Source organism: Ptychodera flava, chromosome 8, assembly GCF_041260155.1.
Source record: "Ptychodera flava strain L36383 chromosome 8, AS_Pfla_20210202, whole genome shotgun sequence".
Classification (NCBI taxonomy): domain Eukaryota; kingdom Metazoa; phylum Hemichordata; class Enteropneusta; family Ptychoderidae; genus Ptychodera; species Ptychodera flava.
The window spans coordinates 45,375,702-45,403,443 of record NC_091935.1 but is presented as its reverse complement, the minus strand read 5'-3'; the positions used below and the strand labels follow the sequence as shown (position 1 = coordinate 45,403,443).

The 27,742-nt window shown below is 35.7% G+C and overlaps 2 protein-coding genes across 5 annotated transcripts in view; one reads left to right on the top strand and one right to left on the bottom strand.

The window, feature by feature from the left end:
• Positions 1–1,459, top strand: part of LOC139139415 (uncharacterized) — a 33,921-nt gene extending 32,462 nt beyond the window's left edge. For all 4 annotated transcript variants that reach the window (XM_070708322.1, XM_070708321.1, XM_070708319.1 and 1 more), the window contains one exon: positions 1,348–1,459. The gene's annotated coding sequence lies outside the window, so the exon portion shown is untranslated. The remainder of the gene's footprint in view (positions 1–1,347) is intronic.
• A 3,166-nt stretch (positions 1,460–4,625) lies between these two features.
• On the bottom strand, positions 4,626–19,266 carry LOC139139414 (membralin-like). Its single transcript, XM_070708318.1, has 10 exons — positions 18,724–19,266; positions 12,335–12,521; positions 11,629–11,835; positions 10,558–10,668; positions 9,319–9,441; positions 8,555–8,713; positions 7,681–7,764; positions 7,057–7,189; positions 6,557–6,656; positions 4,626–6,182 (listed from the first exon to the last, which is right to left on the bottom strand). The coding sequence occupies exons 1-10, from the start codon at positions 18,901–18,903 to the stop codon at positions 5,769–5,771; spliced, it is 1,698 nt and encodes a 565-aa protein (XP_070564419.1). The 5' UTR covers positions 18,904–19,266; the 3' UTR covers positions 4,626–5,768.
• Positions 19,267–27,742: the final 8,476 nt, after the last annotated feature.

The window sequence follows — 27,742 nt, the reverse complement described above, 5'->3', positions numbered from 1 at the left end:
ATCATTCATGTGTCATCACATCAGGGTGGCTATCAGAACTGTTGGCTCACTGATAGATTTTTAAACTCTGTGTGAATTTGTGCATTTCTTGAAGTGTCCTTCATCTTATACCAATACATGTAATATGTAATTTAAAAATGTTCTTTAGTCAGAAAGAACACTGTCGGTGATCAAATTGGTTCTCTCGGTTACAGGGACACGTTATCTTTCGAATGACGAATGTTGGTACTATAAGTACCCATTTTCGAACATTATGACTCGATCTTTTTCCTACAACATTTGTTTTCCGTGTTTGCTTGTTCACAATAACATATCAATTATTAATGAATATTTATATTTCCGTCTGATTATGAAAATAGTATTTTCAAGATTAAGTGCTTTACCACTGTTCCTTATATAAAACACCAAGGGTGGACACAAACCGGACTCCTGAAAGAAAACTGCTCTGTACGTCAATCATTTCAAACAGAAACTGTCATTGGACAGGTGGCGCGTGGTTCACGGAACGCGTATGGTCTGTACGTTACAATGTACGACTCGCGCTCGAACCTTTAAGTTAGTAAAAATCAATGAAATATGAAAAAAATGACCAAAAGATATTCCACACTTCACATATTGTTAGACAGGCACTAGGTTTAATTAGTTGTACTCATATGTCTTACTTTAATGCCATGAAACAGTCGAAAACTGTGTGAGATCCATACTTCCAGATTGAAACACTGGGACGTCGTTTGCAATGTTTTGTATTTGCAACTACTTACGTCATAGGAAAGCGGCACTTCATAGCCAATCAGCACTCGAGAAATCTATTGTGACATCGCGACCTGTAATTTGCATACAGAGCCAGTTTTCCCTTCGTTCAAGCAGCGAAATTACACTCCGTTTCAAATGACAAACGCACTATTTGGTAATGTTACCGGAAAAATTATTTACTTGACGTAAGAAATGGCCATAACTATTGGTTTTGTTGGCATATAACCCGTTACAAGGTAGATTTTCCCAAACGGTCTAGTTCGGTGTCCACCCTTGGATTTCTTATGAGTAGAGTGTGTGTACAACTATTCATAGTACCCAAATTCGCAAGAGGTTGCAGCGTGCGCATGACACAGCTGGGAAAATAAACGAGTCCCTGTGCTCTCGGTCAGACAGTATTTTTGTTCATACATGGCATGTCAAATTTCTATGGATTTCAGCTGACGTTTTGCCTAAATTACTGAATCAATCAGTATGAGATAGAGTGAAAGAAAACTAGCAAAAAATTAGCATACAAATAAAAATACCCGATGTCAATCAAATGATGTGTGATAATGACTGTTGACTGATATGTTATTTTTATCATGGTGACAGACACAGTGGATGAATTTTCACTGTTCACATCACAAGAACACAGAGTTCTGACTGCAAGCAAAAGACGAAGATTGATGTATGAGAAAGTACCAGGAATGAAAGGACAGACAAGACTTTCTTCTTCGGAGTTTTACTATGCAAGTTGTAAATCTATGTGTATGCCACAATGCAGATTGTAAATCTGTGTGTATGCCACCAAAAACCATACACAGCTATGTCTGAGATCATTGGATTGAAGAAGAAACTGTGTTCAAAAAGTGTGGATGATTTTTTGAAATATTTAAGACTTTGTATTATTCAACGTATGAGTAAAGAAAAGTAAGCATAGTTTAACCATGTTATAAAGTTCTGAATTCCAAGTTGAAATGTATGATTCAATTGTAAACTGTGTAATGCGTTCTGTATTAGCTTGTTCTGATGTCGATTAATATTTACACAGCGTTTATCTTTGCATAGGATTTCTCTTCCAAATCAACATTTTGTAAAACACTGTAAATTTGTGCATGTCAAATGCAAAATTTTCTGGAACTACATACTACAACATGTCAGGCCTGGCAGTGTTTCTTGGACTGAAGAGAATTCTGATGCACACTATAGGGAGAGATGTAAGATACCAACACTGAGTGAGAGCATCAAGATACAACCTGACAGCTGTGTAGTTTATATCAACTCACTAATACTTTCATGAATGAAACATGTACTCATTATAAAACACTGTATTATATTGACAACAACAAAACTCATTTCAGGGTTCATGCTTTTCCTATGATGAAGTCAAAAACCAGTCAGGACATTAGGCTAGTAAAATGTGTGTTGATTGTGAAAACTATTTGGATCAAAAATGAATTTGTAATTTTTATTATTGTAAAGTAGGCTCAGTAGATCAAAGTCATGGATATCTGAAGGATACTCACATGTGTAGGTGTACTACTACTGGTAGTTTTCATCTGAGTTAGCAATCTCTGAAGAACAGTCACCTCAAGGCCAGACATTGTCATTGCTACTCTTAGGAAACTCTTTGTGTATAGTTATGATGCATTTTGTATGTTCAAAATCAGCTCTATAAAAATGTTCATAAAAGTGTTACATTTTGAACATCAGATATAAAGTGAAATCAATCTATGAAATACAAGTATGATGTGACATGTATGTCCATAACTAGTATTTCACATTAGTTTACATTCTCTTAAATATGTTTAAGTCCACAACTCTTGCTTTCTGTTTCCGTACAAAGATCAATATTGTAATGGAAAGTACACAGGAGTAGCTGACAAAGTTTACCAAACATGTGAAGCAGTCTGAAATTATCGAAAATATGATTGAAAATCGCTGGTCAAAAAAATTAGTTGAAATGGCTATCTCTTGTTAAGTGAATAAAAATACACAGATTTTACATTGGAATATCAGTTTGTGAAAAGTCTGCTTTTACTAATCCCATAGTATGAAATGTTAGTGTATGAAGTTATTGGCAATAAATACCAGATCAAAACGCTTGTTATTGTTGCAATATTGGAATAGTTAATCGAAGTGTAAATACCAAACTGGATGTTCAAAGGTTCCCATTTAATGAATCACATGTTAAATGGACAATCAGTTACTTTGAAATATCAATTGTTCCTCAAATTTAATTTTTAAGAGTCAGCTATATTAATGTTAGGACCAAAACAGTGTCAAATGAGATCATATTGTCCATATTTTGGTAATGTGAGAAATCCTTGTTTAAGTCACCTCTGTCTAATATTCCAATCTCCGTTATCCTGGTTTTAAACATCATACTTGTGTGCATAACCTTTATCTCCTCCAAAGTTGAGGATCAATGAAGACAGTGGCATAAATACATCATAAATACATCATCATGAGTGTCTGCCTAGAATGACTTCAATACAGTGAAAAGCTTATAATGGAATGTATATTCTGAGCAATTCAGACCTGTGGTTTATCTCATTGTACCTTTACAAAGCCTTGCTGCCTGTAACTACTATCATGTGTATTGTCCCATTTAGTTCTTGCTGACTCTAAAAATCAGGTCTCCATACAGACAGAGTGTTGCAACTTATCAACACAGCTGTGGTGTTGTCGTGTCCACTGTTATTGTTAATATCTGAATCCATTTGTCTACAATAAGATCACACACATTATACTCCATGCAATGTGCTTGCAAGGCTAATATTTTATATTATATTTCAATATTCTTTGGGAGAGAGAAGAACCTGTAAATGTTTTCTAAAGTAAAAATAATGAAAACACTGAAAGTAAGAGCTACTCTCAACTCTCCACATGGACAATCAAGGGGAAAGGCAATTCGCAACCTTGTGGAATGTTATTTCATTGAACACCATTTGTTGACAGATAATGAACACTGCATGAGAAACCAGGTGACATCACTGAGGCCCTCTAGCAGTATCCAGAGTCCAGGAGAGGATTACACAGTGAATGTTACTAGAATAGTAACAGTTTTAAGTCCAGGATCTTCAAGTCTATATATGATGTGATACATTGGATGTTGTTGGGGCAGTTACAGCCTCAAGTCCAGGATCTTTGCTCTATGAGGTGAAACATTGCATGAAGTCTGCTATGGGAGTCAATGGGGACGTGCTCCCACCAAAGAAGTTAATATTGCAGTGGTATGAAGTTAATGGTGATCTGACATGATTTATCAGAAATATAGAAATAACCAATATCAGTTGTATGTTCCAATAAAGAACATCTTACTACACCACTTCTGTGAAAATGATTGAGTAAAAGCTCCCTTCAAAAACTAGCTTACTAGACAAGTCTGGTCAGCACTATGGCTACCAGACAATGATTTTCACTACAGCTTAGTCCTTTCTCCCAAGTTGTATTTTTGTTCTATGGTTTGTCAATGGAGCCCTTTAGATAGAGGATTAACTACTGCTGAGTGCTCAGTTTATAGATGGTAGCCAAGTCATCTGAAGAGGAAACCAGAGGTGTATACAGCATGTAATAAATTTCATGTACAGCTGAATGCAAGGAGGGAATGCAGTGTTCCCTACCATTCAGTATCTAAACTCTTTGCAACAACTTTTGAATTGACACCTCACATGCTGGACCAAATGGCATCGTTAAAACAGGTGTGTAAGATTGATCTGATAGCAAAATTAATCATTCTAAAGATATATCCGTAAAATCATTAAATCCATTCTTAGTACTGTACATCCTTTGGTAACCATGGCAATTACACCCATGTCAATTTGCATGACACTTCTTACGTCATTTAGATGCTGACAACAACCGACATAAAAAAGCTTGCACAACACTTAGATTCAAAATATTTTATTATTTTTTTAAGAATTTTACATTGGAATAGGATGACTATCCATTCACACCTAACATAACATTTTTAACCGAAAGATTTCTTTTAATCATGTCTGAATAATTTTGATGAGAGTTGCTTGCTGAGACCTATCATAATAATGTTAAAGACAGATACAGCTGTACCTGCTTTGCTTATTTCAATTGTTTTGTAGATGTGCATAAAAATTACTTATCATTACTGATGCTTGCTAAAAATGTTTGTCCCCCTTCCATTTAACTGGGGTTCGATAAGTTTAAGAGATACAAAATGAAGATTAGGTGAAACATTTTGTTTCAAGTTTGATTGCACAATTTAGGAGTTACACTTTGTACAAGTAGTACGGTTGATGATACAACTAGCATCAGTTGTGGAAATGAAATTGTGCAACTTCTTACAATTCTTCCTAAATTAGCATCGGCCAATGTCACATACAGGCTTGCATCATTCAACTCTTGATGAGTATAACATTTAAACAAGTTGTGATCTCCTGGCCTTTCCATGGATGGTCATTTTGAAACACTGACCCTGGACTTTTCAGTAGAAAGTCTCTTTTAATGTTACTGCCCTCACAGGCTAAAGTATAAATTCCTTCCATTGCAAATCAGATGGTCTATGAGATACAATTGCCTGCTACTACATCCATATTGATGTGCAGTAGATGTTACCACCTTACTGCTAATACACCAGTTCCAATACAATACACACAGTCTTGATTTGCATTCCTGCAATGATACAATATCTGCAAATGACATACTACACTGCTGTACCATCATTGTTAACAGTAATTCTTTCTCTTCTTTCATCATCATTGTCTCCAGCTCTGTCAACATTATTGTCACAATTTGTCCTAGTATGTGATGAGCTTGGAGCACTGGTAAAGAAATCAATTGTATCACTGACATTTGAACTTCCACTTGCAATTCTCAGGGACTGAACATTGCTGGCTTCTGGCCTGGTAAATGTAGTTTTATTATCAGTTGAAATACCATTCCTGAATTCTGAAGTGTTTTTACTTTGTTGGCCATGTTGAATACTGGATGTCTGGCTACTTTGTACTGAAGTACCAGGACTCATATCATCTCCATTACTTTGTGATTCACTATTGTCAACGGAAGTTGCTGCAGTGTTGTCTGCTATGGCTATCATCCATTGCTGAAGTATTAACAGCTGCATGTTCCTGTGATGTAGCTGCTTGGTTTGTATCACTGGCATTATCATTGACTGCGTTACTAGCAGGGTTGTTGGTCACATCATTAGCTGGGTTGTCAGCTGGGTTGTTCACTGGGTTTGCATTAGCTTGGTTGTTGTTGGGGATATTATCATTATTGTTGGGACTGTTGTCACCTGGAGATGGCGGAGGAATTAAATCTGGCAAGTCTTCATCATCTAAATCAAAGTCAACATTGATGCCTGCAGTGTGGATGCCTCCATGTTGGTTACGTTGAAGAAGTATTTGAATCCTGGCTTGCTGTAGAATGGCTGGCAACTCATAGTGGTGGAAAAAGTAAATCATTGAATGCTGAAAATAATAAAAAGATCAACTTAAGAGTTGTGGTTTTCTGTCTATGCTTTGTAAACAGCAAAACATGCATACTATAGAAAGATTCATAGTGTGAGGGAACTATCAAGTAATCTGTACCTGATTTCATTCAAAGACTAGTTTGATATCTGTAGCATTGGTTAAGTTTTGAGGGAGATAAAACATTGCAATATGGACTGGTGATTGTTTACTGTTCAACAGCATTAGTGTATTAATCACACATCATTAATACTGTCAGCATGTTGAGTTTGATGAAATGCTTTCTGACACAGGTTTTTTATACTGAGAGTTTATTACAAGCATTTTGCTTACTACAATGTTGGTATTCTCATAGGATTTAATAGATAGATTACCTGAATGAAGAGCCATGAAGTGACGAGAGCTAGACCACTGTATTGACCATTGAATCGATAGTGATAAGCATAGAAAGCAAAATGATACAGGTAGAAAAATCTGAAACAGAAGACGAACATTTGTTAGAATCCATGACATCAACAGGCAAGTATGACATACTTTGAACAATGTACCTCATTTTCCTGATTATACATTTCTTGATGACATGGTATTCCAACTCACACAAATATTTTGTACAAATACTTTTAATTCTAGATTTTCAATCTTTTTAGCTTGCCACTAGGAATTTACAGCTTGGATAAATTTTTAATGCTCACATTAATAACCAGTGAGATTGTCCTATTTAACAAATACAAGAGTCTCAAATTGTTGATCCACACACCATGGCATTATCATACAACTTTCTGTATATTTGTCCATTCAATCTCTTACTATCAGAGAAATTAATGTCTTTGTAAAACTTGACTTTGAAACTGAGTGATATGACAATAACTCTTACCTCAGCCAATGTCTTTTACTGGTGGTAGTATGGCAACAAATGGCATCATACTGATCAGCAATCCATACTATCAGGATGATATAAAATGCTGTTGTTGTGTCATTGAAAAATTCAGACATTATAGCTTCCATACCTGTATGATGCAAAATTGTTCAATTAGATCCCTAGACATACCACATTTACCCTTTATCATCAGCATCAACATGTTATAAATGATCTCAGTTGAACAATATGGTGAACTATCTGTACATAATATCTCATCTACAGTTGATTAATTTTATCAGTTTAAGATCAATGACACTAGTGATTTGATTGACAGTCAGACAGCATGACCAGTGAAGTGTGGAAGCCTAGCTCCAATAACACCAAGACTACATAACCACATATCATTATCTAAATACATAAACACTACAGTTGCAAAGAAAAGCAGAGTGAAATTGCACCATGCGGGTAAAGCAAACTAGACTTACAATTAAATTCAGTTCTAAACAGTAATAGCTCAGGAAATAAAAGATTTTCACAAACAAGTTTGCAGTTACCAGATATCGCAAGTTGATGGTGAGATGAAGTCGGTTCAAACTTGTTAGACAATGAAGAAGACTTCAAGACATGGTCAATACTTACCAACTAAGGCCAGAATGACTGTAAGAAGTGGTGCTGCAGGAAACGCTATGGTCACATTCATTTCTAACATCTGAAGTAAATCCACTATAAAAAATAAATAAATATATAAATAAATAAATAAAATAATGAAATTAAGGTAATTTGACAAATATAGTTGATGTGACTGGAGAAATGTAGATTGACCCTGCACTCTGAATGGATGATATGTCCATTGTCATTGTAGCATTTGATTACTGATTGAAACTCTGCAGATATTATGTATTCTAAGTACTAATCCCATACATAGATATTACACTGCTTACATATTTTTGTGTTAATGTCTGTGTTTCTCATTAATATTTGATTATTCTACAGTATTACACACAGCCCCTCCATGGCATTCACATTTCTTTATCTCATTGAATGAAAATCACAGTCTGGTGACAACTCACTGAGACCATGATTTTGACATTGAACTACTGAAATGATATTTCATCATCACACAGTCCTTATACAAATGTAAAATGCTCCTGACACCACCAACACTTAAAAGCATCTTTTCATCTGCTGTAACTTGACACTGCTTGTTAGGAAATATCGTATTCACATAATTTGGTGTTACCACCAACTCTTACAGTTTGGACTAATGCTTTCCACCAACAATCACTTTGCATTTATGCTGTATTGCTTACAGCTCTACTACATCTGAAGGAGTACACCTTGCATGCTGGGATAGCAAATGTATCTTGGATATATGACAAACTATTGCCTCATTATCTGGCAATATCATTGGTATTCAGAATTGACACAACATCAATTCTGAAATGAATATCTATTTCTTAGACATTGCTAACTCTACCATCCATGAATGTCAATATTTCCTCACAATACTCACCAATGAAAACAAAGATCTGATGATGGGAGTATCGGAGTAGCATTGATATTGATATGGTAAATACAAACATGATAAATGCTGCTGCAATGTATGATGATCTGGCCATCCACATACTGACAAATCTGTAATGTTCTCCTGATATCACATTACGAAGGTAGCCTGTCAAACAGAAAACAATCTGTGCATTGAACCTATGACACTACATGACATCATTATTTTCCTCTTATATACACAGCATCCAATGGTATCAGTGTGAAATTAGGATAGATCTAATCTGCCTTTTAGGATAAACTGACTAAACTGCACTATTGTGTGATAACAAAAGACTTCAGTGATACTCTACAATGCCAAGGTGAAACATAGAATATGTAATTTGGTTCATAATTCATATCTCTCAAACACGCCACCAAAGGTTACGTTACTAAAATCATCATCAATTCTACATGTAGATCATACAGCTTGAATGTTATACTGACACACCTATTAAAAGACTGAAGCAGACATTTATATATCAAAGATTTGACATAAAATGTTCATTATACAGTACACTAATTCACATCTCATAAATGTATAGATATGATTAGCAAGTATCAGAAAAGGTTCTTACAACTTGAATAGTACATAGAGGACATTCATTCTATGAGACATTGTCTAGGATCAATACACAGTATCATTTTGCATCTGTGTCGGATTGCAATGGCTTGACAGGGCCTTGAGATTATACAAATTATTCATTTCATTAACTATAGAGGTTTGTGAGATACCTTTGTTATCTTCATGCTCTGCAAGGCTTTTCACACTTGACATTAAAATATCATCATAACCAAGGAACTCTTCCAGCAGAAATCTACTCAATGTATCACCAAAACACTCATCTTTTAAAGGATCTGAAAAGTATCAACAATGAAATATACATCAACTGAACATCATCAGTACCAGGGGATGTACGGTAATTTAGTCAAGTTTGATCAACAATTGCACATGTACATGAATGGTGAACTTCAACAAAATCAATTTTTGCATCATTGGTGAGTCCACAGTCAAAACATTAACAAAACTAATATCATTTATTAAATGATAACAGATCCAAATTATTCTGTTAGCAACTAAAAGTAAAACAATCTTGTTGAAAGTCAGAAATGGTTATAAATAGGAAATTCCATTAAAGAAAATAAGGCATACTCTGTGATATTACACCACAGCTCTATATCAACAATAACAACATAATTATTTGGTAAAAAAAATACAAAACACAATAAGTGAGTAGGAACAAATGTGAAAATACGTATTTACATTGAAGGGACAAAGCTGCTCTTTTTTGATCTTTATTTGTGAATTTTGTTTGATATGAAAAGTAGTTTGTGTTGTTTGACTTCTTGAAACATATTGAAATACAGGTCAACTGTGCACAACCTCAACTCTGCATGCAGAGAGACAAGATATTAAAATTCAGAGAAATATTTGATGGTCTGTAACTAAAAATCAAGTTCCATGCACATCTGTCGGTGTCACTATGCATGGCTGAACATACAGTAGAAAGGTTTACACTTCATGCGAGCATTTACAATGAAATGTTAATTGGCAGTACCTTTAATATAGTATAGATAAGGAAAGCAGCTCTTTCTTACATTGTAGCAAAGTTTACTTGTCATAGGAAGCAAGTTGGAAAAGGAAAAGTCCATTTTGTGTTGAGATCACAAACAAATCTGCAAAGGCATACATTTTGACACTTGCATTTATGTACCATTGTCCTTTTGTACACTGAGTGACTTAATGCAAATTAAGCAGCAAGTATTCCAAGTTTTCTTGATACCCCCGGTATCACAAAAAGGTCAAAAAAGAGAAACTTTGTCCCTTTAAATTATATGCATATACAATATACTTACATTTTCAACATGTGCAAACTTAAAGTTCACAATTATCTGTAATACACTGACTGTGAAATACAATTACATCATTGTCAAGGAAATGAATCTGTGTATAAAGCATGGATTTCAACCTACCTAACTGGACAACCATGACTGGAATTCCAAGCCTTTCACGGGTTTGTGGTGATAATCTCAAAAAGCCATATTCCAAAGAATATTCCATTACATATTCATCACTTGGCCATACTGTACAGAACAAAGAATGCAAAGAATTTGCATTACTGAATACTTGTATATTTAACATCTCTCACAAAAGGTGATGGAACTTAATATTCTATACCAACATTCAATGAAGACTTTAAAATAATCAGGAAGCCACTAAAGGAAAAGAATAGATTATCTATACTACATGAAATACACTTTTACCAACTCTGATCATAACATGTAGATACATGTACATCAGATCATTAAATACTATGATCTGTAACTGGCAGATACTGAGCAATTTCTGTAAAACTGACAAGGGATTACAACATGAAAAGAAATGAGTTCTGCTCAGAACATGCATCAAGTTTAATTACAGCAAATCAACATTCTAACATTTTTCAGTAAAATAGGCAGTACTAATCTAAAACTGATACAACTTCCAATCAATGCAATCTGACCAGTAGTTCCAGAGATTTTACTTGTTTACATTTTTCAAGCTCATCTAGATACATGAATTTTTATTTGAACAACTCTAATTTAAAGGCCTGTGATGGCACCGATTGTCTCATCAGAAATTTATGTACCAGATTACAATTTCAATGAAAAAACAAAAAGGCTATCTCACACCTCTATAAACAAAGGCGATCCAAGGGATAGTGAACAGTGCCTTTAAAGACAACAAAGCATCTTTAAAACCAGAAATTGCGTTGATACATGCAGCGATTCTCAAGTTTTACGGTGGATGGATACACATACATACAGATTATCCATTCATACATACTGACTAATACCTACTGATCCAATAAGCTCTCACTGATATACATTGTACATGTATACATACGGACACCACAGTCCCTGATAGAGGGACTACACATAACAATTTGGAGTGAAAGACCAAACTCAGAATTCAAACAGTATTTGGGAGAAACTCATGCATGTGAATGTTGATTCCGATGCGGTCTTTTATATTTATAAAATATTTTGGTAAACATACAGTACCTGCTCTGGTAAACATTTCAAATTCTGAAACAGTTTCTCGGAATGGTTGCATATTTTTCTGGGGTTTTTCTGGTACCAAGTAACTGAGACTTTCATTGTTGAATAGTATTCCCACATCTTCTTTGCCAGATTTGAGATTTTTGTTTCTGTAGTTGAAGTAATCTTCTGAATAAATACTAAGATTGGTATATTCTTCAAATTGGGTTTCTGAAAGCAAATAGATTATGACACTTCAGTCAGTTTCAAATTTCAGAATGTTAAGGTATGGAACCTGCTATAAACCATTATGTTGATTTGATGCATGGAAAGTTTACCATGCATTTCCTCTCAATACTTGATGTGATATTCTGTATGAAAATAAGCTGTGAAATTTGAAACATTCATAAAAATAACTTTAGTAACAGAAACTATCATTTTTTACTGTATGTATAAATTTGATGTAGTGTAGACTCAATGCTGTTCCATGAAGAAGATACAATGTACATTCATGTACATGAATACATTTCAGCAAAACTTTCTTCCAAAGTATAATATATAATGGCAGCTACATGAACATTGGAAATACTTCTCATCACAATTAATGTCATATCAATTTATCCAATCATCTGACAAGATGGAATTTCCTGTTAACATCGTAATTGTTCACACTTTTTCATGAGACTTAATGCTTCAGTTTAATTTTATTGTTGACTGTTTAATACTTTACCTGTAGATGCAATATCTTGAGGAACGTCAGTAACTTGAACATCATGTGGTTTGGATATATTGCGTACTATTTCTACACGTAATATTCCATCCCTTGGCCAAACTTCTTGTACATGAGCCAGACAATTGATAGGAGTTCTTGAAAATGCACAATGTATATATCCTAGTACAAACAAAACCGTCAATGCCTGTAACAGCAAACAAACAAACAAACAGAAATGAGCTGAGTCAATGATCAAACTGGATAATGAGAATAAATGGTTCTGTCGGCAATTGTGCAGGTACACAAAGAAATGCTGGTAAAAAGCAAAGTATCACAACATCCCTTGTACATTATCATCATGTGCTGTATATCCGTACATGTGCACGTTTGTGTCATGTGCTGTATATCCGTACATGTGCATGTCTGTGTCATTTGCTGTATATCCGTACATGTGGATGTCTGTGTCATGTGCTGTATATCCGTACATGTGCATGTCTGTGTCATGTGCTGTTTATCCGTACATGTGGATGTCTGTGTCATGTGCTGTTTATCCGTACATGTGCATGTCTGTGTCATGTGCTGTATATCCGTACATGTGCATGTCTGTGTCATGTGCTGTATATCCGTACATGTGCATGTCTGTGTCATGTGCTGTATATCCGTACATGTGCATGTCTGTGTCATGTGCTGTTTATCCGTACATGTGGATGTCTCTGTCATGTGCTGTTTATCCGTACATGTGGATGTCTGTGTCATTTGCTGTATATCCGTACATGTGCATGTCTGTGTCATGTGCTGTTTATCCGTACATGTGGATGTCTGTGTTTAACTCTGCTTACATGGAGATGTTCTTTTCATAATAATGGTGCTTACTGATTTCTATTAATTTATGATCACTAAATAATGGCTGTTTGGGTGTACTGGGTTCTGTAGGTTGATATCGAAATGACTGAGGTGTTTCATTTTAAAAGCATAGTCCTTTTTACTAAAAAGTTTTTGTAATAGTGCAATGGAATAGTAAGTTACATGTATTTGTAAAGCTACCCCTACATGTAATACATTAAATTGCTAAATTTTAATGGGCAGCAATAAAGTCACTGCATAGCCTTTCTGTCAATTATACAAATTACTTGCACAATGCAACACACAGAGATCATTTCAGTGTCTGAAAACATGTACACCATAGCTATGACTGAAGGTACTGCCTCCATTGATAGTCTATAAAAATAGGAAAGAATTCACACTAGTATGTAAATAACTGTCAATTCATTGCAGTTAAGAGACAGCATGATATCACAGGGGTTGTCTACATGTCCGTCCCCAGGGGTGGGTAGTGTTTCGTTGTATCGCTAATAAAGATATATTATACCAACCTTTGGTGTTTCGGTCTTAACTTAGCACTGCCCTTGACAATCTTGCGCATAGGTTTTATCAACATGCTGCGTCTATTATCTGATGAGTTTGAGTGCCTAATTAGCCAAAGTAATCAAGGGTAAATTACTAATCTGTGGACGCTCTCACCAGATTATCACCAGATTAAATTTGACAAAGTCAACAACGAACGCACCAGCAAGGTATAACTTCAGTTATACCTTGCTGGTGCGTACGTTGTTGACTCTGTCAAAGTTAATCCGGTGATAATCTGGTGACTGCGTCCGCAGATTAGTAATTTACCTCGTTTACTTTGGCAAATTAGGCACCCAAACTCATCAGATAATGGACTAAATTACTACCCTTGCTTGCCTTGGCGAATTACACAATCAAACTGGTAAGATAATAGACGCAACACAGTGACGAAACTTCGCTAAAGATTGTCAAAGGACGTAAATACGAAAAAAGAAATCGTTACAAAACCAGCGCTAACATAACACAAAGACACCAAAGCTGCAAAGAAAGGTTGGTAATATAACTCTTTATTGGCAATATATATCATAGTAAAACTTATAAAATAAAATAAACCATAGCAAGAAGAACCCTGTCCTTAGACAAGACACCCCTACCCCGGGGACTAACTTTGTTGCAATTCCTATGATGATATGCAAGTATTCTACTACAGAGATTTGTTCAAGCAAAACAGATTTCATTTTAATAAAATAGTACATCTGTTAAATGTACATATAAATGTGTGACATCTTTCCAAAACTTGTTGTAACCTAGTCTACATTTTACAGAAAAATCTACATGTAAATCTAAATGTACATTACTGCAAAGCAGAAGATAGCTTTCATTGCATAGAAATCAATGGCTGGATTATCTACATGTAGCACAAAATTTGTTGTTAATGTACCATCCAATTACCAGACCTGACTTCTTTTTCCTTTTTAGTGGCAATACAAGTCTTTTTGACCCATTTTCTCTGAGTTTCAGTAAGGGTAGACAATTGAAACAGACCTTTACAATACAAAATCCTATAGAAACTTTAGTGTTCTTGTTTGACAACGCATATTTTCACATTAAATGGTCGAGGTGCCATTAATCTCAGATATTTTTTCTATTTTTAATGAATGGTACATTGATCTTTCACCCTGCTGTAGGCTACATGTATGTGGAGACAATTGCTTTAATTTCTGTACTTTGACCAACTCAATGTCACCTTCATGTTAAAATCAGAGACTTTATACTGACCAGTATATTTTAGAGTCCATACGTATGTGATAAGCAAACACATCAAAAATAATAATGATTGAATGTGTTTACTTGCAATAGATTTGTATATTTGTGACTAAATCAATAATCAATTATCAAATCTTTGTGCAGAAACTGAAGAAATACTCCTGGCAAAACTTTTCAACAAACATGCTACAAATAGTAAGCAGTTTTGTGTTTGTGATAAATTAACATTTAAAAGATAATCGTGTATTGAAAGTTAAGATAGTCATATTTCAATTTATGCCCTGATACCTATTTCACTAAATGTGATCTTGCTGTATTGAAAGTAGTATTTGAAAATGAAATGAGCTACAAATGTACATGTAAATTGACAAAGACCACCATTACCACCAGTAGTACATTAACCATGTTCAAGGGAATCAGTATTTTAAGTTGAAATTAAATGAATATACATGTACATTTTAAGTCTGTCCCTATCAAATACAAGAAGAACATTAATGAATTTCTATTTTATTTAAGCAATATTATATCCCCTCCAAGCCAATAATGGATGAAAGCAAACTTTGCACTTTGCTAAATATAGGATGAGTTAATTATGGAGTGTAAAGTTTGCTTGAGGGAGGGCATATGTTATTGATATTTGTCTTGGCAATGGTAGGGATTTTGTAGATGCATAAGGAGCCACAACGTTGGATTTATCGAAAATGTATCAGTAATGAAGGGGTGGGGAGGATGGTTGACATCACAAAATTCACTGCTACATATACATGTAGCACAAGATTTACTGATGTTATATCCACGACAAAGGAGTTTTATACAAAGAATATTCTACCTGAAGACACTCAAGTCTTTCTGAACATGCATATTAATATCCTGTAGATGTACATGAATCATGAAAATAATAAACAATGAAGTTATCTGAAACAGATGCAACGATATGCATAATTAACCCTTATACTGCCAAATTCATATTACCATCATCTCAAGTTGACTAAATCAATGAAGCACAACGTCCCATTTGTTGTGTTTCATAAATTACTTGAACATTTGAAGGCCCCTGAACACAAATAGTGTACATGTAACTCTGGTCTTTGGTAAAAGCAATTCCTATACATGACTTGTACTGACTATACTTGCTATCACAAACACTCCCAAGATGGTAACAATATAATCATGTATGGTTTTGGCTCAATTCAGGTGATGCTAAAGGCAGGATAAATACAGTAAAATAACAGAGTAGACCCATTTGAGTATGTTCAAAGAGTACATGTACAGTGGACCATTTGACCTCTTGACCTTACTCAAACATGTCTGCCTCCACACAAGATCTGTACTAGTCTTTCAGACAGTAATTAGTTTCAACACATGATACTACATACGATACAAGTGCATACATGACTAGTTAAAATAATCTTCTATGAGGTTACTGGATACAAATTTCTAAACTGTAGCCAGGTTAAAATAGATTGTAAGTATTACAGAAGTCAAGGTCATGGTCACATGTTTAGTCACAGTATATACATGTAGGTTGAACAGGCTAATGCTTTCAATCCATTTCTAAAGCTTTTGTCACTTCATGAGACTAGAATGAACACTGAAATTAAAAATCTTAGCTCACACACAATTTTGAACAAAATGTGACACCAAACATATACATTAGATATATTTACACATTTATATATGATTTCCCAGATAAAAACTCCATTTAAATTGAAAATTGTCCAGTCAAAGTGTACAGTATCTATTTTTGAAGACAAAAAATCAACACACACACATATTAAAACTGCCAGCACTTATGTATTTCAGATAACAGATGTCTTCTCACAAGAGAATGACCAAGTTTATCAGAGGGTTAGATGTCTCTGTCTATCTCATGTGACCTGTATCAAAGGTGGTTCACATATAAATCTAATCTGGCTACATAAACATGTAATATCAAATTGGTCATGTTTCTGCCATTACAATCATTTGCAACTGTACGTAAACTTTTCACAAAATTACATAGAAGTTTTTACTGAGAAATGGGCTATGAAATGTATTTGAGAGAAAATTCTAACCCACAGGGATCTACACGTACATGTACTCATAAATATTTGGTGTATTGATTAATCTCTAGGCATGTCCTTCTTGCTGTGTAATGGAGCTGAAAGATGAGAAACCGCATTTTGTGGTTCTCTTTTTGGTTTTTTACCAACAAATCCTCTCAGGTGTGATTGGTTTGATATTTCATATTATGGTTCTTACATGTTGTTACATGTATCATCATTCATACACAGACATGTATTTTAAATCCACCTATTTTCTTCTTTGAAAACTGGAATTAATCAGGATGTTTTATTGTTCTTTTTAGTGAAAATACAAAAGTAGAGCCGTATTGGACACAACAACTACTTGTTTCCCCATGGTGCTATTAATCTTATGGTTTGGTAATTTGCAATTCAAAAGCTATGGTCATTCTCACTCTGAAAATTTTCACCAGAGTTTCATGCATGATGGTTACACACACTGACTGCTAAACCTGAATACATATTGCAGAATGTGTGTGTGTGCTTCTATACACCAGCACTGCTAGTTCTTTTCATACAACACACGCATAGGTGGCCCTTTGAAACTAAAATGATCAATCCGGACAACTTGTTTTGTGCCAGTGCAGTATTAGAAATGATAAGATAATATCACTTATTATTTACCAGTAATTAAATGACTGAAACTCAATGTGATTGCCAATGTGCATGTAGCGGTATATGCACCAAGAACAGTATCAATGCCACTCAATGTGATTGCCAATGTGCATGCAGCAGTATATGCACCAAGAACAGCATCGATGCCACTCAATGTGACTGCCAATGAAGGTAAAATGTGAAAAATGTGTTCACAACATGCTACATCCCTTGGATTAAGCTATGGATTAAGTCTTCTCTCTAATTATATAATAACATGGCTAATTCACTATCATTTTGAAGTTAAATTATCATAGTATCTATAGTCAACTGCATGTACTTGTTTCTCTACAAAACCATAGTGTGAGCAGCTCTACTGTCAGTACACTTTGCGATGTCTTCCACTCAGGAAGTCTCAACCCCTGACTCCTTTGAATGCCAATATTTCTGGACATTACGATTTGCTGAATACCCTGAGTGCTGAAAAATCTGGCAAGATCAAATACCATTTCAAAGTGGTTTTTGGTGCAGCAATTTACTATATTGTGGTAGCCATAGGGTTTATTACTGTGCATATAAAACTATACGTATAAGTATCACAGGGAAACATTCCTTGTTTCATTAAAAGGACAGCACCTGTAACTTTTTATATTTTTTGGGGGTGGGTACGTCAGATTCAAGATTCTTTTGTAAATCCCGAAAGTGTGTTGAATCTACTATTCAACGCATCAATATACATGTCTGTTTATCTAACAAATGTATATTGCCACTGATATCCAATATTAACCCTTTGCATCCCAAGGGCCTAGAGTTGAGATGACATTTTGAAGTGCTATGTTGCATGCCCTCTGACTTCTGTAATAATTAACCATATATTTTTGGAATCACCATGAAATAGTTGTATCAAAAATATACAATTTTGGACGAATTCAAGAATGCTACTCAACGGTTCGCTCCCCATCCCATCCCATCCCACCGAATATGATTCCTTTATTTTACTGAAGTACATTCCTTTGACTGTACAATTTCCGGGTTTTTACAAGAGCGTATTCCTGTGTATAGATGTTCAGGTTAACCTTTTCCAGTTTCTGAGTGGAGTTAATGTTTTAAAAATATACATCTTTTCAGTACACTTACCTTAACTAATACGAGGAATTCGAAAAGCCGCCTGATATTTGTCGGAAAGGCCCGAGCATAGGTAATGGAAATTTTGAAGAACAGTGCGTGGAACAAGCGGTCACGAACATTCAGCAATTGCTGGTTCTGATTGTTTCGAAACCTGTTCGCGTTTTGCTGTGGTTGACGATTATCAGACATGGCTTGTGCCCGAGTCCTCAATAATGTAAGTGGCTCCGAAATTTGATGCGTTTACCCAAACAACAGCAACCAAATAAAATTTATGGCTAACAAATTTTCATATCAGTAATCCAGCACCAAGACTCCAAGGCCTTCTCAGTCCTCTACTTGCAGCGTCCAAAAACTAAATAAACTCCGGTATTTCCATCAATTTGTTCGGGTTAGTAAACGACTATCAGTATAAGATGTTCTCCTGGCCGAATGAGATCACGGACAGTCCCTATATGTTCGTCTAATTTGACATATATTATCCATTTTGTTAGACCATCACACAACCAAAACAGATTTCTACGGATCCACCATCTTGGATTTAAGTGACGTCACAGATGTTTCCTTTGCGGAAAGCTGCAGTCTCGGTTACCCAGACTGCTCCTCGGGCCCTGTACTTCCGCCCTGGAAGAGCACCCTCTGGTACATGGTTGGGCCCGGACAGGATAAATACCGGGGGGGGGGAGAGGTCATTTTACATGCAACAGTTCTTTGGGACCATTCCATTATGTAAGTAAATGAACGAGTTAGCCCTATCATAATGTTTTTGTTTTACATTTTTTTGGGCAAGAGCTTGAATTCGACATAAATCTCTACTACATTAATTTTGCTGAAGAGGTTGGTTGTTTTGCTCTATTAGGGACTGGTCAGTTTCTACGGCCTGCGGGGTGGGGGGGGGGGGGGCGGTGGATTATTTTTTGCCGACGTCAAAAAATGGCTGACCCCCCTATTCCAAATTTTGAAAACAGGGTGACCCCCCTCCGCGCGACAACAGTAAAACAAAAGGTGGATATATATATATATATATATATATATATATATATATATATATATATATATATATATATATATATATATATATATATATATATCTCGAAGTATACAGATGTCCTCGAGGGAAATTACAGTGCTCAATGCAAAAAGCAGAGCGTTATAAATAAACAGATTACTTCAAGTACAAAGTAATGAAATCTATTACTTAAGTTTCATGCATCTTGCAATCCTCAGATATATATATATATATATATATATATATATATATATATATATATATATATATATATAATATTTTATATATATTTATTTTCAACAGTCATTCTGTGTTTTAATGAAATTGTTGACATGTCAGTTGTAAGATAGGAATTTCAAAGAGTCAATTTTAAAGTTTGAATGCCGTACATTTTGAATGAGCTGTGAATGTATTTCAAACTTCCTATGCTTAACCAGATGTCCTGAACTGTTGTACAGAAATGGATGTCAATCATTGATCTCAGAGACGAAAAAGCAGTAATCAAAAACTTTGATGGGTGTTAAGACTTGCAAGCCATCCAATTAAATCTCCTGAGAAGCCATAGAGAGCTATTTTAGCCAAATCTGATGTGTGCAGTGTCTGAGAGGACCTTTTCTTGTAACATTGAAACCATACAAGCACAGCTAATAATGACGAAAACTGCCTTTTTTAACTGATAGTCATAAAAAATGCATCTTTTTAGAGAAAACCTGAGACACAAAGGAAAATAGTTGCATCAATGAGAACGAAAGATATCTTGTCATTTTCTAAAGTAAGTCACTGTATCAAATATATATATTGTGAAATATTTGTGCATGTTGTTTCTCATACTGAATTCTCATAGAGACTACAGAAAAGTATCAGGAATTGGTCATGCTTTTCATATGAACTGCAGATTTCTTTATGGTACACTTTCACCTAGCAAACATCAAGATATCTCTGACATATATCTCTGATTTATTAAAGTATGGTACCTGAAGGGCGCACCGAAAAATATGAAACATCCTGATATCTCTGATATATATGTCTTGTATATTAAAGTCATGCACCGGAAGGGCGTGCTGAAAAATGTCTGATATATTAAAGTAATACGCTTGAAGAGCACACTGAAAAATATTGAACATACAGATATCTCTGATATATGTGACCCTTCATTGGGGCTTTTCTGGACAAATTGGAGAGAGAGTTTTACCGTACGGTTATTTGACAACACGTGAAGGTTTTTGCTGAAGTATGGGGACATTTCCGTTGATACTGACTCCTATCTAGGTTGGGGGATGTAAATCTATATAAGTGACTCGTGTTAAAAAGTGACTCATTCGGGCGACACATACCCAAACACCTTAGTAGAGGATTACCCCTACCCCCGACTGCGGATCTAATTAATGTGAAGACACTTTAATTTAAACTTAATATAAAGCACTCGGAGATCTAGAGAGAGTATGAAATCGCCTCACATGGGAATACCGCGCGGTTGTTCAAACCTTAATTATCCTGCCCCCACTCCCAAGCCCCCATGCCACATGCGAACGATGTGAAATGAGCTGTGGGGTATGGACGTTGTATTTCTGACATTGAATTCGAAGTCTATTATATAAAAGTGTAGTTTATGCTACGTTCCGACGTTCTGTTCTGCAGCCCTAGGCTACAGAACAGAACGTCGGAACGTAGCATAAACTACACTTTTACAAACTACCCAGTCAACAGAAGGCCTGTGGAGGAGACGATCATTGATAAAAAATGCAGCTCTTTTATTTGATATCACAGATATCATCAGAAGTATATGGAGGATATCTTGATTTTCGCGCAGGTCCCCATGCAGTATGTTCAAATTTGGAGCGAGGCATGAGGGTGATTACATCAAGTTAGGCCTTCCAGTCTCACAATTGCTTCACTGCAGGTTGTTTGTTTCCTTCCTTGCCTATTTGTTTATTTTTTTCGCCGCTAATTATTTCTCATTCCTTTTGTCCGTATGTCACTTTTCTCTTTGATTTTTTTTTTTTTGTGTACTTCTTTATCATGCTTGAAGAAGTGTTTAGATGTTAAAGGGACATAAGCTGTAACTTGTGGCAAGTTTTTCAGTATTCTTCTTCTGTATATCAACTACCATGTCTGACCCCAATCCGTTTGTCATGCTGAAATTTCGAGTATTCTTTTTGTCAACACAGCTTGTATGTGTGTACACTCAGTGTGGCAGTTTTCGGACAGGGTAGTGAATTTCGCCTAGAGCCGTTTCATAAATGACGAGCACTACGAAATATTATTACCATACCTTATGAAACTTTATTGTGTTTATCCTCAAACTGTTAACAGGACGGAAGTGGTATTTAGGGGGTCAAAGTTGCCAGATTGTTGACCCCATGTTGAGTGCTTAGTAATCGGACTGCTATCGCAGTAATCGGACGTCGTATTTGGAATGTGATTATAGGGGTTAAATATTGATATTTTGAAACTTCAAACCCCCGATTTTCAATTTCGATGTGTTTAGAAACACTACGGGTTTTTTGCCAGCCCATTTGTTCCACGCATAGTCGTCCTAATGAATTATTCATGAGTCCACTACGGCAGCGACACGCTGTCTCATGGACATTGACGCCCGACAGAAATATATAAGGCTATTGCCGCCGTTTCACGCTAGCATTGTCCTAAAGATTCTCTAAATATATAGTATACATATACATGAAAACGTATATGTAAGTATTTTACTTACACATGAAATAAATTACGAAAATTCTGCCAAAATTATGCTGACACAGACAAGCGGTTATGTCCGAATCGCGTACAGCACCACTGAAACCAATTCGTACCGGAAAAGTAGAGCGTAATTTTAAGGCGAATCTATTGACACCCGGGTGTCAATAGCCATATAGAGCTTCTCCTGGCTATTGACACCCGGGTGTCAATAGCCAACCGGCCCTCTATTTGGCTATTGACACCCCTCCCGTTTTTTCGCCAGTCGGCCTCCAAATTCAACCAAACTCAGCTTAGTTATTCTGAACAACATATATTCTCAATAGAAATCCAAAAAAATCCTTCGAAAAAGCTTCTTTGGTCAGCATTTTGCGGTCCCATAGTGCTACTGCAGGCGGCCTATACCAATGGGTGTCAATAGCCAACCGGCCCTCTATTTGGCTATTGACATCCTCTCGTTTATTTCGCCAGTCGGCCTCCAAATTCAGCCAAACTTAGCTTAGTTATTCTGAACAACATATATTCTTAATAGAAATCCAAAAAATCCTTCGAAAAGCTTCTTTGGTCAGCATTTTGCGGTCCGATAGTGCTACTGCAGGCGGCCTCTACCAATGGGTGTCAATAGCCAACCGGCCCTCTATTTGGCTATTGACACCCTCTCGTTTATTTCGCCAGTCGGCCTCCAAATTCAACCAAACTTAGCTTAGTTATTCTGAACAACATATAGGTCTACACCAATGGGCCATGTACAATAATCTTCACTATTTAAGTTTCATGATATCAAGTCTACTTCTTATAGTACTGCAAACCAAGCTCACCAAGAATTGCTTCATTTGATGTACAGCTGCATGCTTTTAGGATGAATTTACCCACTAATCGTTGCATTCTTTGAAGACTTTCTAAGTATCAACATTTTTCCCCGCATATTTTTGCTCTGACGTATAATATGATTCCATAATGTCAAATCAAATCAGTTCCTTTAATGTTTGCAAGATTTCCAAAGATTGCTTTCATGGGAGGAAACAAACTGTCAAATTTTGATCTTATTTCCATAAAATGAGTATGGTGAGAGAGATTACGTGACGTCCATTAGCCTAGATACTTATCACTGATGATTATTTATTTTTAACTTCACCGATCGTCCATTTTTGTATTTTTCAACTTTCTTATTTACTATTAAAATATTAGACTTCTCTTCATTAATTGACATTTTCCATAGTTCACAATACTTATTAGCAATGCATAGCATAGACTTCATTTGTTTTTCATTTGGTGCCATAAGGACTACATTATCAGCAAAAAACAGGCCACTTATGAGTTCTGAATTAAAGTATACCCCAAGCAGTGATTCATTAAGCAGCTTCTTGAATTTATTGATGTACACTAGTACTGCAACTAAAATTGGGGCTTAAACACATCTTGACACCCTCATTTTGTCAAATTCTTTCAATGTCATCAAAGACACTTTACTTTCAATATGACCGTATGTATGTTTTTAATCACACGCCACAACTTCCCTTTGATTCCATTGTTCTACAATTTGTACCAAACCCACCTCTCCAAAAGCTGTCATAAGCTTTCCAAAGGTCTAAAAAAGCAAATGAAATTTGACCAATGGTTCGCCCATTTTTCAAAAATCTTTGAATTTCATCAAAAATATTTAATTCAACTAAATTTGTTACCTCTTTTTGTATGATTCTATTGTACATTTTTCCAATAATTTAGCCCAATAAAATACCTCTATAATTATTGAGATTTCTGGTATCACCTTACTTATGTAGTTGTTTAATATTTTCCCCCATTCTTTCCTTCACCCACTTGTCTGTTTCCTGCTTGATTTCTTTCTTTCATTTATTGCCATTTTAAATTCTGTACAAAACCACGGTTCGGATAAAGTTTGTATTTGTTTCCTACCAAAAACATTATGGTAAACTATGATATTCTTCACATCATTGGTGCCTGCATAGATAATGAATGTTATCATAATCCCTCATGTAGACTGCCATATTCTGTACTAGCTCCATTTTTCACATCAGGAATGTATTGAAATAGTATGTATGATTGACAACGAATAAAACAGGAATGAGCTCACTGTAAAAAGGGAGAGTGTACTCACATTGTTAAACAGGGTAAATAGCTTTGAATAGCTTAGGGAACCGTGTGTCGATAGTTTTGATATATTTGGAAGATGTAGGCAAACAATTGTACTGCACATCTCATTTAAAAGTTCACAGTATTCGATGTTTAAGAAAAAACAATTCCATATAAAATATTTGTGGCATTTTTGTGATCTTATGCTGATGAATATTATTTCAATTGGCTCCTGCTGCATAGCTTGGTGACAATTTAAAGTCCTTTGCATAGGACTCTCAATACCAAATAAGAAAGACTGTTCGAAACGAATCAAACACAAACTTGACACAAAAAAATTTTGGATAGTTAGGTGGGGAGCCTCTTTCACATTTTTACATTCGATTTTACTACTTATTTCTGCCTAGTTAAGTCGAAAGTGGGCAAACCCGAGAATACCCTTCAGTATCCCTCATCTATCATCACGAAAGCGATAACAAACCATCATTACAACAATACAAAAAGTGGCGGGAAAACATGCTATGGCTATGTAAAACCCGAGTCACCTATCTTTCCTTATGACTAAAAACAAAAATCAGGATCATCGGATCCGACACTCCAACCAATCAAATCGCTTGAAATAACAACCAATCACACAGAGCCTTAATGTGATAACCGACCAATCACAACACACTCCTATAACGATAGACTTCCTATCTATCTACCATAAACTGAGTCTTAATTTGCCTCCTCCGACATACATTCGCTAGAATGTAACTGAATCAACTATAGATAGACTAAACCAATCCTCGGACGACGGAGACCCGACATCGTCTATATAATGGACGCATTTAGTTCACTTTCAACTTTAGAGATGAAGTCAGAAAGGACCGACAAGTGACCAAAAACTCATCGACAAGTTAAAATAAAAAACGATTTTTCGAACTTTCGCCATTCAAACACTACTTTCTACTTTCTACTATCTTTGTAAATATATACGTTTCGAAATAAAAGAACAGTTTCAAATCAAAATACAGCGACAAAGAGATCTGAAGCTACGACAACTAAAAGTATAAAGAAAGAAACCGACAGGTGACCGAAGTCATTGACAAGTTTAATTTTTTTTTTTTTTGGTTTCCGGCATATGTGACACCTTGCTTCAAGATACGATTTCATTGTCGGCCAATATTTCGTACAGTTTCTTCGTTCTGTTCAGTCGATTGTGTTAATATTCACCAAAATAGTAGAAAATGACATTTTGAAGCCCAAACATCGAAAAAGAATGATAATTATCCACCTTATCGATCACTTGTCGGTCCTTGTTAGTAGGCCAATAGACCTGCTTCAATACGCGATTTACTTGTCGGCCAATATTTCGTTTAGTTTCGTTAATTCAGTTCGGTCACTTGAGTAAATATTCACAAAAACAGTAGAAAATGACATTTTAAAACCAAAACATCGAAAAAGAATGGTTTAAATTCAACTTTTCGGCAACTTGTCGGTCCAATAAGGCCAATACAGCTGCTTCAATACGCGATTTCCTTGTCGGCCAATCGTTCTCTTTCTTCAATGCCGTTGTCAATTGCGTTTATATTCACCAAAATAGTAGAGAATGACATTTTAAAACCAAAACATCGAAAAAGAATGGTTTTAATTCAACTTGTCGGTCACTTGTCGGTCCTTGTCGGTCTATTGTCGGTGCTTGTCGGTGCTTGTCGGTGTTTAGTATGTCCGCATGTTTTTTAAAAGGTTCCGCAACTCGGGTCAATGTTGTTCGACAAGCTTCGCCCGCGGATAAAAATTATTGACCCCGAGCTGTCGATATGATTCTACAACATTACACAGTTACTTTACCCCATTAAAGCTGTACCCACAACAGCAAAAAAGTGGGCATTAGGCCTAACTTGCCTGAAACAGAAATGGACAACGTAACTTAGCTCCGTTTTGAAGTTATTCGACTAGGGTCGCGGGCCGAGGGGTGTCAATAGCCATATAGGGCAGCTCCTGGCTATTGACACCCGGGTGGTCAATAGACACTCCGAATTTGAAATTCGAAAACGATACGATTTTTGTTACGATGAACATCCGAACGACTGTGTCTTTTCTTCCATTTCGTGCGAAAATGAAAAAATTGAACCGGCGAGTTTTAGGTATTGCAAGTGCGGATGAATGATGCGAAAAATTCCCATAGTAAACAATGGTTTTTGCGCCGTCGTCGGTACATTGTGGATCGCTTGCTTCAATTTTTTAATGTTTCATTCATAAATACAAAAATTCACACCTGAGACCTTGAGATGCCGTACTACAATCGTATCGTTTTCGATTTTTAAATATATGCTTAATTCTTGTGATTTTACTCTTGAACCGCCGTCTGTAGTTCGACAAAAAACACATTGCCCGCGCCCCATAGGAAAACAATGGCATCTACTATCAGCAAATTCATGGCCACTATCGTGCCGATCACTTGCTTCAATATATTTATTCATCAGCTACGAATGTAAAAATCTAAATCCGTAATCTTTAGATGTCGTTCTACAATCGTATCGTTTTCGATTTTTAAATATTGGCTTAAATTATTGTATTTTTACATTTTTACCGCCTTATGTTGTTCGGCAACGCACATACTCGCGCCCCATAGAAAACAATGGGCGCCGATGATCTATACCGTGGCTAAATTCTTCGCCGCAATCCTGCCGATCGCTTGTTTTAAAATATTTATTTTCACCCGTTTTGAAGTTAAAAATCTAAATCTATAATCTTGAGATACTGTACTACAAGGGTGTTATTTTCGATGTTTGGATATTCCGTTAGTTTCGTGTAAATTTACATTTTACTCTCGTGATTTGGCGACGTACGCGTACGTTACTCTCTCCCGCACCCAGTACCCGCTATAAATTTTCGCCGCTACCGTGCCGATCGTTTGCCTCAAGATACTTATTACTTCAGCTATGAATGTAAAAATCTAAATCTATAATCTTAAGATACTGTCCTACAAGGGTATTATTTTCGATGTTTTGCTGTTGCGTTGGTTTTATTTAAATTTACATTTTACTGTCATGATTCGGCGACGTAATTTATTACTCCAAGCCCATACAAATACAATGGCATATTTACCGGCTGTGATTATTCACCGGTCCCGAGTCAATCGCTCGCTTGGAGATTATTATTCCTTCAGCTATGACTTTAAAAAATACACAATAATCTTGATGTTGTTTACTTCAATTGTATGGTTTTAGATTTTTGAAGTTTTGCTTTAATTTT

What these genes read in the sequence shown, in the direction of transcription:
- LOC139139414 (XM_070708318.1), bottom strand. Translation starts at nt 18,903, where the DNA reads ATGTCTGATAATCGTCAACCACAGCAAAACGCGAACAGGTTTCGAAAC. An exon ending in AATTCCTCGTATTAGTTAAG is followed by an intron (nt 12,522 to 18,723) that starts GTAAGTGTACTG and finishes TTGCTGTTACAG; the next exon opens with GCATTGACGGTTTTGTTTGT. An exon ending in AGAGCATGAAGATAACAAAG is followed by an intron (nt 8,714 to 9,318) that starts GTATCTCACAAA and finishes TCTGTTTGACAG; the next exon opens with GCTACCTTCGTAATGTGATA.